Source organism: the organism of the source record quoted next, unplaced genomic scaffold (assembly GCF_019419815.1).
Source record: "Pyrus x bretschneideri cultivar Hongxiangsu unplaced genomic scaffold, Pyrus_bretschneideri_v1 Contig42, whole genome shotgun sequence".
Classification (NCBI taxonomy): domain Eukaryota; kingdom Viridiplantae; phylum Streptophyta; class Magnoliopsida; order Rosales; family Rosaceae; genus Pyrus; species Pyrus x bretschneideri.
In genome coordinates this window covers 1,024,050-1,036,274 of record NW_025999746.1, presented here as the reverse complement: position 1 = coordinate 1,036,274, position 12,225 = coordinate 1,024,050, and the positions used below count along the sequence as shown (strand labels likewise).

At 37.6% G+C, this 12,225-nt stretch overlaps 1 protein-coding gene across 1 annotated transcript; it reads left to right on the top strand.

The window, feature by feature from the left end:
* The first annotated feature begins 2,988 nt into the window (after positions 1-2,988).
* Positions 2,989-4,110, top strand: LOC125469357 (uncharacterized mitochondrial protein AtMg00810-like). Its single transcript, XM_048566602.1, has one exon. It carries the CDS (start codon positions 2,989-2,991, stop codon positions 4,108-4,110), a length of 1,122 nt encoding a protein of 373 aa, XP_048422559.1.
* The last annotated feature ends 8,115 nt before the right edge of the window (positions 4,111-12,225 follow it).

Below are 12,225 nucleotides of genomic sequence, written 5' to 3'. Positions count from 1 at the left end.
GCGAATCGCCCTCAGCGCCAAAAACAAACTAGGGTTCATTGATGGATCAATCAAGAATCCCGCAACCACTGATGCCAAGTATCCAATTTGGCAGAGATGCAATGACATGGTCTTGTCCTGGATTTGGCAATCCGTGCAGGGCAACATTGCCCACAATATACTCTACTGCAAAACTGCATCAGCAGCATGGAGAGATCTTGAGGATCGTTTCTCGCAAGGAAACGATTCCAGGATCTATCAAATTCGACAAGAAATTGCCGAACACCAACAAGGACAGCTAGCTGTTTCAGATTATTACACAAAATTGAAAGCTCTCTGGGATGAATTAGCATCATATCATGGGCCCATTGCCTGTGAATGCGAGGGATCCAAGGCACATGCAGACAGGGAAGAAAAAGAGAAAGTCATGCAGTTCTTAATGGGTCTGAACGAGAGTTACTCAATCATACGAGGTTCTATCTTAATGATGAGCCCACTTCTAGATACACGACGAGTCCATGGATTGGTTCTTCAACATGAACGCCAATTGGATGTGGTAAATCGACGTGAACCTATCGCCCATGCAATGCAAACCAGTCATTCGACAGCACTAAAACGAGGCTATGGTGCCAACAACCCTAATTCACGGAAGATATTCAAATGCAGCTACTGTGACAGAAGACATCCAGTCGAACGTTGTTTTTTCCTTATTGGATTCCCTGAAGGACACAAATGGCACGGTAAGAATGTGCAGCCCAGAAATAGACGTGCACCTCCAACTTCCAACAATGTTGAAGCATTACCGTTGCCAGCTACCAAAGCAACAACCTCCAACAAATTTGATGCAACGTTCACAACCAAAGAGTACAACCAACTCATGGCTCTCCTTCGCAATAAGAATGGTACCGATCTGCCCCTTGCACATGCAACAGGTATCTATACACCCAACTGCAATTTTGCACATTATGATCCAACATTGTATTGGATCGTGGATAGCGGGGCCACAAATCATGTTTCTCACATATCACTCAGCCATAATCACACTAAAACCCAACATGATTTTGTTGGTTTACCAAATGGCGAACAGGCTGCGATTGAAACCATTGGGTCCATTAAATTGTCCCCCGAGATAACTCTTGATGGAGTTTTACATGTGCCACAATTTCATGTGAATTTGTTATCTGTGAGTAAGTTGACCTGGGCATTGAAGTGCATTGTGATATTTTACCTGGATTTTTGTGTTGTGCAGGACATGGCTACGAAGAGGATGATTGGCCTGGGCAAGCAGTTTGATGGACTTTACTACCTCACTCTAACACAAAACCCTCATCTCGATCACCATGTCAAACGTACCTCGGCACTTTGGCATCAACGTCTTGGGCACCCATCCTCGGCTCCCCTTCACTCTTTATCCCAGACTATCCCATAAATTATCTTTGATTCTACACATGTTTGTGATGTTTGTCCTTTAGCAAAACAAACTCGTTCATCTTTTGTTTCCAGTTCAATAAAATCAGTTGCTCCTTTTGATTTAATCCACTGTGATATTGGGAGCCACATAAAATCCATACACACTCTGGGGCACATTACTTCCTCACCATTGTAGATAACTTTACCCGTTTCACATGGGTTCATCTTATGCGATTTAAATCAGATACACAAACCTTGTTGCACTCGTTCTTTTCTTGGTTCAAAACCCAGTTTCATCGTGACATTAAAACCCTTCGTGCAGACAATAGGGGAGAATTTGTATCTATGCGTTCGTTTTTAGACACTCATGGCACCCTTTTTCAACACACCTGTGCACACACCCCTCAACAAAACGGGGTAGTTGAACGCAAACATCGCCATCTTTTGAACGTTGCCCGTGCCTTACGATTTCAAGCTAACCTACCCTTAAAATTCTGGGGGGAGAGTATACAAATTGCATGTTACCTTATCAATCGCCTTTCAGCACCCTTACTTTCCCACAAATCTCCCTATGAACTCTTGCATGGGACATTACCTACATACTCTCATCTCCGGGGTTTTGGGTGTTTATGCTATGCCACCAACCTTACCCCCTCCCACAAATTTGATGCTCGTGCTCGTCGCTGCCTCTTCCTGGGTTATCCCCTTGGCCAAAAGGGCTACCGTGTTTATGACCTTGATAGCAAACGCGTTTTTTCCTCTCGTGATGTCATCTTTCATGAGCATATTTTCCCCCTTGCTACCTCACCACCAGAAAAAGACCTCAACTTCCCTGTCTTACCTATCCCTCATGACGATCCCACTCCTGCACTCCTCTCAACTCAACCCCTTCCAACTCATGACCTCCTTCCCACTGCCAATATCACTCCTTCACCCCCAGATATCCCTCCCTCGCCAGCATCTGCTCCCTCACCTTCACAACCTCCTTCTCTTCACCGCTTCGACCGCATTAAACACCCACCTGCCCATCTTCGTGACTACCAGACACATCATGCTACTTTGCTTCAGCGCAGCGTCATCCCTTCCACCATGTCCGGCACCCGATATCCCCTTCAACGGTATGTTTCTTACTCCCATCTCTCTCCTGCTCACTGTTCTTTTGTCCATAACATCTCTCACTTGGTTGAACCAGCCTCTTATAAGGAGGCCCGTCATGACCCTCACTGGCTTGCAGCCATGAACTCTGAGATTGAAGCTCTTGAAGCCAATCACACCTGGACTATGGTTCCCCTCCCTCCTCACCAACGACCCATTGGCTGTAAATGGGTCTTCAAAATCAAGTACCATTCCGATGGTACCATCGAACGCTACAAGGCCCGCCTTGTCGCCAAAGGGTTCATGCAGCGCGAAGGGATTGATTACAAAGAGATGTTTGCTCCAGTTGCTAAACTCATTACTGTCTGCTGTCTCTTGACTGTTGTTGCTGTTTGCAGCTGGTCTTTTCATCAAATGGATGTCCAAAATGCTTTCCTTCATGGTGCATTGCATGAAGAAGTCTATATGATACCGCCTCCTGGATATCGTTAACAGGGGGAGACCATGGTTTGTCGACTCCACAAATCGTTATACGGACTCAAGCAAGCTTCTCGCAGCTGGTTCCAACGTTTTTCATCTGCCATTCAAGAAATTGGCTTCCAACAGTCCCGTGCAGATTACTCGTTATTCACTCAGGTCTGTGGACAATCTATTACTGTGGTATTACTCTACGTTGATGATATGATCATTGCAGGAAATGATGAGGAAGCCATTAGTCGACTCAAGAAGTTTCTTAGTGGTTGTTTCCGAATTAAAGATCTCGGACCATTAAAATATTTTCTTGGTGTCGAAGTTGCACGGTCCAAAGCTGGGATCTCCATTTGCCAACGTAAATATACCTTGGATATATTGGAGGAAGCTGGTTTGCTTGGAGTAAGACCTGCCAAGCTACCCATGGAACCTGATTTAGTGTTGACAACAACGGGTAGTGATGCTCTCAAGGACCCGACTCGATATCGACGTTTGGTTGGTAAACTGATCTATCTCACCATTATAAGGCCAGACGTTACGTATGCAGTAAATAATCTCAGTCAGTTCATGCAAGAACCCAAACTTCACCATCTTAAGGCAGCACATCGCCTTCTCCAATATCTGAAAGAAGCACCCGGACAAGGCTTAATGTTCTCTTCCCAAAGTGAATTACATTTAATCGGTTACTGTGATGCAGATTGGGCACGTTGCCCCATTACACGTCGATCAGTGACGGGTTATTGTATCTTCCTTGGAAAGTCACTTGTGTCCTGGAAAAGCAAGAAACAAGTTACAATAGCTCGTTCTTCTGCTGAAGCGGAGTATCGATCCATGGCTGCAGCTACTTGTGAATTAAGTTGGCTGCGATATTTGTTGAAAGATTTACGTGTTGAGCATTCCCAACCGGCAAAGTTATTTTGTGACAACCAAGCGGCTTTACACATAGCTGCAAATCCTGTGTATCATGAACGCACAAAGCATATTGAGATCGATTGCCACACTGTTCGTGAGAGGGTTGAAAGGGGAGAAATTAAAACTTCCTATGTCGGAACGGGAGAACAAGTCGCAGACTTGTTTACTAAGCCACTGCGTGCGCCTATTTTTCAAACGCATCTAGGCAAGTTAGGCGTCATTGACATTCACGCTCCGACTTGAGGGGGAGTGTTAAAGATGCTCCACACGCAGTGCACTGTGCTTTACAAATTCCACTGTACTTTACAGATTGGAATATGGTTCCCACGTTAAGGATGTATGATTATTCTAAACAACAAGGACACATGCATAGTGGACAGCAAGGCCACTGCATGTGTATACTGATTGATGTTTCATAGACAGCAAGGATGCCACTTCCAGTTGTTTTGTTTATTTGCATGCGTGTGTAGTAAAATGTGTATAAAACTCTGCTGCAATTGCAGCAGATCATTATTCAAAATATAGATTGGATCCAAGTTTATAAAAATTTTATGTGTTATCAGTCTATCTGGCTTGTAGTCTCCATAGCTAGAACCCTTTTGCTGCCTTGTTAGTGTACATTGATCTGTGACGGATCGTGTGGCGAAAAGTTATTCTAGTAACTAATAGCTATTAGTATAGTGATATCCATTTTTTTAGAAGAGATTGATCTCACAGTCGAAATCCCCCTCTTCAAATAAAACGAAATGCAAGCAACTACAGGCATATTACTAAATCAACCAAGTTAGCTCTACAGCACTTCGATACAAAAGTTAGTTTTATACATTGTCCCAGTTTAATCACCTATTACTAGGTGTTAGGTTTTGTCGAAAAGGCCTTGATTTTAGGAGTGAAACCATACACTTATGTTTTGTATATTATTTTCTTAATTATCCGATGTGAGACTTACATTCAACAATTCGTTTGTGCATAATCCACAATAATTATTGTAAACCAAAAGAACTTTTGCTCATGGATATAATTTGGGTAACAACATTATAATTGGTTTTATCCATATATTAGAATAAAATATAAAATTCTCGACCCTCTATATCGGCTGTTAAATCAGTTTGATCAATGCCAAAATTACATTAAAAGAATGAAAGAATTGACGTTGTTGGGTAAAGGGAGGAAACGCTCTTAACTATTTAAGTTAAAGAGAAAATGGATCGCTTCCTCATTTTAAGGAACAAGAGAACTAAAAAATCTGGTAAAGGATGCCATCAGAGGTGAAGTGGGTTCGGCATGAAGTTTCTTCACAGTAGGTTTTCTCAATAAATATGAAAACAACACATGACCTCTCATCCACGGCACACAAATTCTGTTTAATTATAATGACTAAACATAATAATTGCAAGCTGATTATGTATGCATCTCATTTGTTCGTGTACAGTTGATATTATTGACTCCTATCTTAGAAAACCAATTGATTAGTTAACCCTAGTTTTTATTGGTTTAAGATAGGAACAAGTTGAAAAGTGAGTAGTTGGAGTAACTTGCCGATCAAGCTCAAATATTTAGCAGGAATCATCAATTTTTTCAGCCCTTCAAATAATCAATTCCCTTCTATTTATTTTTGATCCAGTCAGTCATCTTTCTGCAATAGCATACCACCATGCATGCATGACGTTTCAACTCCACAACCTGAGATTGAAGTGGATCAATCATAACCTTGTATCATCTCACTGGTAGTACTAGAATGCCCCAGCTGCCCTAATGAGCATGAAATCTGTCTTTTCATGATCTGGTGATCGTTGTGAACATCCGAATACTTTGACTTTCTTATAACTAGTTAATCCCACTTGTATTTTGGATCCCTTTTCCTTAATCGCTTCGGTTTGCTAGAGACAAGGATAGATCGTAGATTATAGATCATTTTTTAGCGTCTGCGAACACGCACACAGTTTATCCACTCGATCGATTCAAGTCGCTAGGGTTGAGAAAAAGATGGCAGATCGATTCTTCTGGCTGCAATGCAATGCGATAACGTGATTGAATATTTGAAATGAAGGCAGATGAATGGGACGGATTATGTACTGTAGTTTTAATTGTTGTTGCGCTTCATTGATTTTCGGATAGACAAATTAACGATTCGAGTGAGATTCGAGTGAGATTGATTTTCTGTTGTTTATCTGAATTCATGAAGTGATGCATATGTATAACTAGCTATAACAATTATATGTCATTAAAAAAGGACTGGAGCTTTGGCATCCTTATCATTGGACAACATATGCTCAACATTTTCACTTGATCATTGAATAGTTGTGAGGACTTATTCCAATTTTGGCATAGAGGACCAACTGGCCAAGGCCAGGGATTTATTGAAGGAGGGACATTGATCAAGTTGCTATGATATCAGGGAAGAAAATATATCAGAATTGTTCGGAAAAGCATTTTGTTGGCATTTAGTAGCATTATCAGGATATTTTGGCATTATTAGCATAGTTTAGTATTACAACTACATACATTTCAGCAAGGGCCAATTACTCAAGTGATTGAGATCATCTGCTTGCTCTTATTCTTGAGGTTTATTTATTATTTATTTATTTATTTATTTTTTACTTTTAATTTTCCAGGGCTGAAGTAAGGCTAATTAGAATACAATTACTTTAGGAGTCCGACCATGGACTCAATAGCTCCGAGCGGAGTTGAATCAAACAGAGCAGTGATACCACCATCATCCTATTCCAGAGCAGTGAGCGAAGTTTGAGCGACTTCGTTGAGAATGACCATACTTGTTCCGCAACATAAGAGGATATGATCCAGCACGGAATCAGCCATATCCTCTATATGTCTTGAGTTCCTACAATCGAGGAAGTAGCATGGGCTATAAGTAATCACACTTCTAAGAAGATAGCAATATTTACTCATAGATATCCTCTAAGATTCTCTCGGCTTAGCACAAAGACTCTATCCTAAAAATGTCTCTTTCTCGACCGGTATAAATACACCCAGCATGGTTCGTCTTTGGTAGCACAATCATCGCTCTCTAATTCTCTTACCCACTACTTTAGTCTTATACTTGCTTACTAACCTGATCGTCAGAGAGCCTTTGGCTGGCACACACACCTAGCCCTGTCTTAGGCTTGCTCACAGTTTTTTTTGTTTTAAATGTTACTCGAATTTGTACCTCTACCATCCATGCCGGTGCACAAATTTGATTCCAACAATTACTCCCTCCTCAATATCAATTTTATTGGAATACTAGATACATCACAACTAATTCCTTCCACCTTGGCAAATGACAATATTACCATGTATTCAACGGTTCCATAAAGTATTTTGGTCCAATAATTTATTTGCTAACTATATTTTTCAGGTGCCTTTATTGGCACCCAATTTTTAAATAAATTAATACACCAAACTAAAATATTTGATCCAGAAAATCCCAAATTTATCCCTTAAATATTTTCTTCCAAAAACTCATCTTCTCAAACCCAACCACGTCCGCCTACTAGGTCGAAGATGGAAAAATCATGAAGAAAATTTGGCCCTCTCAATTCTACCATTTTCGTGAGGATTTTGAAGGATAAATTTTCTTCATGATTTTTCCATCTTCTACCTTCATTTAACAAAATATACAAGTTGGCATCCCTATTTTCGATCAACATTCAATGAGATGGATTGTCCAAACTAATTAGCCAATCCTAAATATCAAACGAGGCCTAGAATCCAAATTTATCCAAGTTTACCTTCATCAAGAATTATATTGTACATTCATTTATCCCTATTTTCATTCAACATTCATTTAATTTACTTATATTGTACGTAACATATATTATTTGTTAATTCTATTTTCATGAGTCATAAAATATGAATTTTTATCTAGGATTTATAAAAGGATACTTTGAATGCGGTTCCTAGCTATCAATATTCTTTTATTGAAACCTTGTCTATTTTTAGTTTTTTATCGAAGTCTCTAATATTAATGTAATAATGTAAGTTACTATAGTTTTTAAATTAAAAATTGAAATATGCATTTGTTTATATTAATGAGATTTTAAATAAAACCCATAATTTGTGGGACTAAAAATAATAAAATATAAATTATACTCTCTATTATATTGTGTGTGTATACACATACATATATATATAGGTACATTCATCAAATTAACCAAAAATAAATAAAATTATTGTACCAAAACATGGGTACATTCTTCAAAAACCACAAGAAAAAAAAAAGATATTAGGCTTTAGTAAATTTCTTCGATTAAACTTGACATAGATACATTCTCAAATCAACGAAAAAGAATGTACCCATATAATTTTAAAAAATAGATTAAAAAAATTTGAATGGATTTTATATCGAAAAATTGGGTACATTTTACATATAACAAATTGGTATATTTAAGAATAGTACATTTAAGATTAAAAAAATTGAAAATTATGTGAATGGGTACATTTAAGATTAAAAAATTGAGAATCTTTTTTATTAAAAAAAAAAAACTAATGGGTACAAACTTATTCTAATTTATTATTATTATTATTTTGAAAATGTTTGAATCGAAAATTAATTAGGAGTTTAATAGAGGTGTGAGTATTAAAACCCTAAATCAATTGCTAATTTTTATTTTAAAAAATTATGTAATTAACATGTAAATTCATTATCACATTAATGTTAGGGACTTCAATCAAAATTTGAAAACTAATAAAGTCTCAGTCAATGAAGATTGATAACTAGGGACCAGATACTAATTTTTCCATGCATTTAGACTTAAGGACCTAAAGAAGATTATTTTTTCATTATAACATGGATGCTTTTATAAATCTAGTTTTAGTCCCTAACTTTCAAACCCATAATCAATCATATGAAATACCCCTGCCCACTTTTATTATTTTCAAATTTTTTCCTAAAATTCCTAATTTAATCATCAATAAGGCATTAAAAATAGGAATTTTTATTTCTATATATCAAATTTAGTAATTTAAAATGGAAGACTTTGTAAGTCATTTTGCTAATGAGAATTAAACTATATAAAAATTTATACAAACAATCACAAAACCAAACAAATAAATTAATATGCAGGCACAATAAACAATAAACATTATAAAAGTACATGAATATATACATAGGTGCATATATGTATAGGTACACAAATGTAAGTGTTTCACCTTATATATACATAAATATATATATATATATATGTACATCTACATAGGTACACAAATTATGTATATATATACGTGCATATAAACATATGTATTGTTACCACTTAACAATTTTTGTACCCATATTGAATACACATTAAGTAAAAATCTTCTATTTATAATACTAAAAATAAAACAAAACAAAAGTTAATAATTATTAGCTAGACTTTAGGTGACATATAAAGTCAAAGGACGAAAATCAGTATTTAATCTTACACCCAACTTTAACGAAAAATAAATCCTATTTAAGGATTATAATCTAGTTTTCTATATATTATAATATGTGTTTCGCTAACACCACATGATAGTGTGAATGTGTAACAGTCACACTCAAAAGTTTATCACCACACATTCTTCAAAGTGATTTAGCTTTCATCGCATTAAATGTTTTCTTGATTGCTCTGTCTTGTCTTCAAGCGCATACTCGAGTAATCTTCCACTATCATGCTCTTTGGGATGCCTATAAAAGGCAAACTTTGCAACACCAACTACCAAGTTGGCAACTCTCTGCATGAGTTACCAGCTTTCTCAGCAGATTTGAGAAGATGAGTACCACTGGAACTGGCTTTAGCAACCACGCTTTCACCATGCCCGGCGGTCTCCAAGTAAATGAGCAAACTAGCAAGAACAACACCCCATGCAACTTCCAGATGCCTCTGCACTACCCAAGGTACCAGAAGAGTGACTATGAGAGCATGCCTGAATGGAAACTGGACTGCCTTATGAAGCAGTACGGCCTCCCAGTCATCGGGGATGTCAACGAAAAGAGGAAGTTTGCCATGGGAGCCTTCCTTTGGCCTTCACAATACGAATGAGAAACCCTAGCTAGTAGCTTAATTGCTACGATTTCTAATAATATTCTACATATATATGGTATTACTAAAGACTACTGGCATGCATGTATATAGGGAAATAATATTAATTACTTTTTAGTAGTATCCCTTATTTAAGTACTGTCTGTCTGTATTCAGCAGTGTATTACTGTGTACTTTTGTTATTAATGGAATCAAAATAAGGGTTGTAATATAAAGTATGTGTTATCTATTGTATTAACCCGTTGTTTATGTCTAATTTGAGGTGGGCTAACTGAATTTTTACAGCTCTCCTCTGTGGGGAATCGTACTAAACCAAATTAACTCTGCGATTAGAGGCGAAATTCTCTGTCATCATTATGCAATCTCCATTTCTATAGAATTCTTTCACCGATCTGCATCCTGATGGATCACCGGTTTGCCCTAGAATTCTGAAGATCTTTGGCACATAAGATTAAATACATACTACTGGTTAGCTTAGATCCCAAATTATTTTACAGCATCCCCCGGTTAAGCTTAAAAACACCCACACATACAACGAAACGATTTGATCTGTGTATACATGATCTATAAGAGGCAACTTTGTCTTTCACTTGGCATTCAGTATATTTAAGTTTAATCTCCAAAATTTTCAGATTAGGGGACAAAAATCATCTTATTTGGCCAAATAAACATCTACTTTTGGTCTCGATAACCATTTGCGTTAGTATAAAATTATTGTTTTCATCTATATAAAATGGACTTGACCTCTTCATTGATTGTACGTGTCACCTTGGTCAACAACAACAATAAAACTTTATCGTACTAAGTATGGTTGGTTGTACAAATCCTAGAACGCCATTGCACTCAATTTTGTGTTTAGTTTTTTGTTAGCTCCAAGCAGTGGCAGATCCATGATTATAACTTCGGGTGGTCCTAATCAAGGGACGTTAGGTGCTAGTTTGACAGCGGACTGGGGCGCCTATGGCCTAGACGGGATCTAGGTAAAGGCTTAGGTGGGCTAACCGAGTTTGAGGTTTATTATTCAACATACAACATACAAAAATATTAGAATTTTTGGTTTAGTATTTTAGTGAATTTGATTGTATGAGATGTAAGTGCAAGCGACTACGAGTTCATAAGACTCTACGAAATACTTTTCAAGTGTCGTATGAATTTATAGGGAATTTAAAAAAAATAATGGTGTCAAACATATGGTTTAAAAATATTGGTTGATTAATACATCATCCCTTTGCTAATTAAAATGTCAGGGTGGCACAACCTGTTTGGACAATAATTAAAAAAAAATGAGAATTGGTTATGTGGGAAATGGAGAGAGGAAAAGTCTTTCTTGTTTGTTGTAACCAAGGTCCAAGAGCAAAGCCATGGTGGTCTTCTCTCTTCCACCACATGTCCAGACCATTGGGTGGTCCTCAGAGGTTTCCAGAGGCGCTTCTTCGGACGTCCAAATGGTCCTGGGACCACCCGGATCCAATAGTGGATCCGCTCCTAGCTCCAAGTATTTCATATCTTTCCTTAAAGTTTTTTTTTCCAATGTCTTCCTAGGTCTTCCTCTACCCTTATGCCCTGAGTCTCTATCTCTTAATTGCATTTTCTAACGGGCACATCTGTATGTCTTCGTTTCACATGAAAAATATGTGTATAGAACAAAAAATCAAGAGCCTCGAGCCAATAAAGACTGGGAAGGTTGACACAAGAATAAATTTAATTGGAGGCTCCAAACCACTTTAGGCAATTTGCACTCATCTTCAAATCAGCCACTCCTAGGTCTTCGTTTGCGGCCACTCCTACATCTTCATTTCACATGTTCAAACATATCAAATTGATTATTGCCTATGTACCACACAACATTAAAAATTGGACAGAATAAAAATTTTAGATTAAATATGGAGCGCTTCAATTATTTTGCTTAATTTTTTTCCTATAATCGTACGAAGGAAAAATTAAAATTTTGAAAAAGGATGCCATCAGAGGTGCAGTTACAGTGGATTTGGCATTTGGTTTCTTCATAGTAGGTTTTCTCAATAAATTCGAAAACAACACATGACCTCTCACCCACGGCATACACACATACACACTCTGACACCAACCAGCAGAAAAATTAATTCTCTTTAATAATCCAGTCATACTCCGGCAGTGTTACTTGCTAGCCAAGCAAACTCCCAGTATCCACCATGCATGAAATTTCAATTCCACAACCTGAGATTGAAGTGGATCAATAATAACCTTGTATCATTTCACTCGTACTAGATCGTTCTAGCTGCCTCAATAGCATAAAATCTGTCTTTTCTTGTCTGATGGTCAATGTTTGGTATGTAGTACTAGTAGGGCCTAATTATAAGGTGGTAGTATGAAATCT

Coding starts and splice junctions, on each gene's coding strand:
- LOC125469357 (XM_048566602.1), top strand. CDS start 2,989: ATGGTTTGTCGACTCCACAAATCGTTATACGGACTCAAGCAAGCTTCT.